General features: G+C 41.9%; 1 protein-coding gene across 1 annotated transcript; it reads right to left on the reverse strand.

Annotated features, from left to right (window-relative positions):
* Positions 1-671: 671 nt before the first annotated feature.
* On the reverse strand, positions 672-1,476 carry LOC116889800 (inosine-5'-monophosphate dehydrogenase-like; the record flags this gene model as incomplete). Its single annotated transcript, XM_032890649.1, has 1 exon — positions 672-1,476. A coding segment is annotated over exon 1 (805 nt), but the record flags the coding sequence as incomplete, so codon positions are not given.
* Between the last annotated feature and the right edge of the window lie 413 nt (positions 1,477-1,889).

Raw genomic sequence — 1,889 nt, forward strand, 5'->3', positions numbered from 1 at the left:
GACCAGACGATAGTCAAAAGGAAAATCAAGAAAGTGACCCTAATGTCGAACAAGTTCAACAAAAGGAAGAACCTCCCAGTTCAGATCCATTACCCAATACATCTAGTGAACCTGCAAAAGAAGAAGACAACCAACCTAAACCCTCGGAACCCGATCCCTCTGGAGAACAATCACAGAATGGCTTTGCATCCGATGGAGATGCAAATCCCTGCATGGTCCTATTGGAAACAATCTACCAAATAGCAACAATAGACGACTCAGAACAAAAAGTTTCTAAATTACAACGAAACATCAGTATCCTGAAAGACCTTAACTCGGGCCTAAATATGATTGACAAAGCTAAAGATAATTTATCCAGCCTTAAATGTAACTCTAAATAACTTTTGTAATCACCTTATCAACGCTGTGAAAACTGGTTCGACTAAGAACAGACTGTGATGTCCTCACAAAAACAGCCTTCTCCTTAACCTCCTGTAGATTCTTTGCTCCTATATATCCAAACCCAGCCCTAAGACTCCACTCTATCTTGAACATAATATCCTTGGCACTACCCTTAGCCTTAACATAGCTCTCAACACCCTCCGCAACTCACTTGCATGTTGCAAGTAAATGTTTATTATGCTTCTCCTCTTTATCAGGACTACTCTTCATAACACCCTCACTACCCATACCTCTATAGTACTTGTACTTCTCTCCATCCATCTCCACTATCTCCCCAGGGCACTCATCACATCCAGAAAACATATATCCCATCATCACCGCATCTGCTCCGCACGCAATGGCCTTCATTATCTCGTCATTGGATCTAATCCCCCCATCCGCAATAACCATTATTCCTTTATCCTTACAATAGTCTGCAACCTCAACTATAGAACTGATCTGACCCCTACCAACTCCAGTAACCTTCCTTGTTGTGCATGTGGAACCACATCCCATTCCCACCTTAACGGCCTTAGCTCCTCTAGAAATTAGGAATTCGGCTCCTTCCTTGGTTACAACATTACCGGCTATCAAATATACATCCGGAAAGTTTTCAGATATCCATTTAGTAAGAACACCAACATTCTCCGAATGCCCATGAGCACAATCTATCATCACAGTATTGGCTCCCGCTTCTATCAATCGCTTTATCTCATCGTGTGTGTTAGAAACTCCAACCGAAACACAAATCGGTTTCTCGTTTCCAAATTCCTCCTTTAATTTCTTCAGGGACTCGATATTCTCCTCAACTGTGGTATTCTTGTGAAGTGGCCCGCAGCCACCCGAAGCGGCCATAGCCCTAGCCATCTCATATCCGGTAACAGTATCCATTGCCGCCGAGAAAACAGGAACCTTCATCACAATCCCATTGCTTAGGGTAAGACTCACTTCAGTTTCGGTGGGAAGGACGTTAGAATAGGCAGGCTTGATGAGAATATCGTCAAATGAAATGGAAGATTCAAGCTTGGTTACCTTATCCGAGAAAAATGTAGACATATCTTATTTGGTTAAGGAGATATAAGTTTCCATTAAAAGGGAAGGATCTACAATTATAAAAGAATTTTTACTAATCAAATTTTGACATTCATCATGAAAATCCTCTCCTTCGGAAGTCCTATACTGGACTAATATCTTCTAGTGGGGGAAGGAATAATGGAGCAGTATGGCATCACCAAGGGAAAAACAACCATATTCGATGAACTTGTGATCCCTCCAAACATCCAAAAGATGCAGCAGGAGCACAAATTCACGGATTTTGAAATGGGTGGTTCGGCCATAAACACCGTTAAGGGATATGCCTTTCTAGGTGGTGAAATAGGCCTAGTCTGTTCCTACGGAAAAGACAAGGGAGAAGAATTAATAACTTCCGAATCCAAAAGAATGGGCATGAAGCTCTACGGATACCCTAA

This window comes from Rattus rattus, unplaced genomic scaffold (genome assembly GCF_011064425.1).
Source record: "Rattus rattus isolate New Zealand unplaced genomic scaffold, Rrattus_CSIRO_v1 flattened_line_172239, whole genome shotgun sequence".
In the NCBI taxonomy this organism is placed as follows: domain Eukaryota; kingdom Metazoa; phylum Chordata; class Mammalia; order Rodentia; family Muridae; genus Rattus; species Rattus rattus.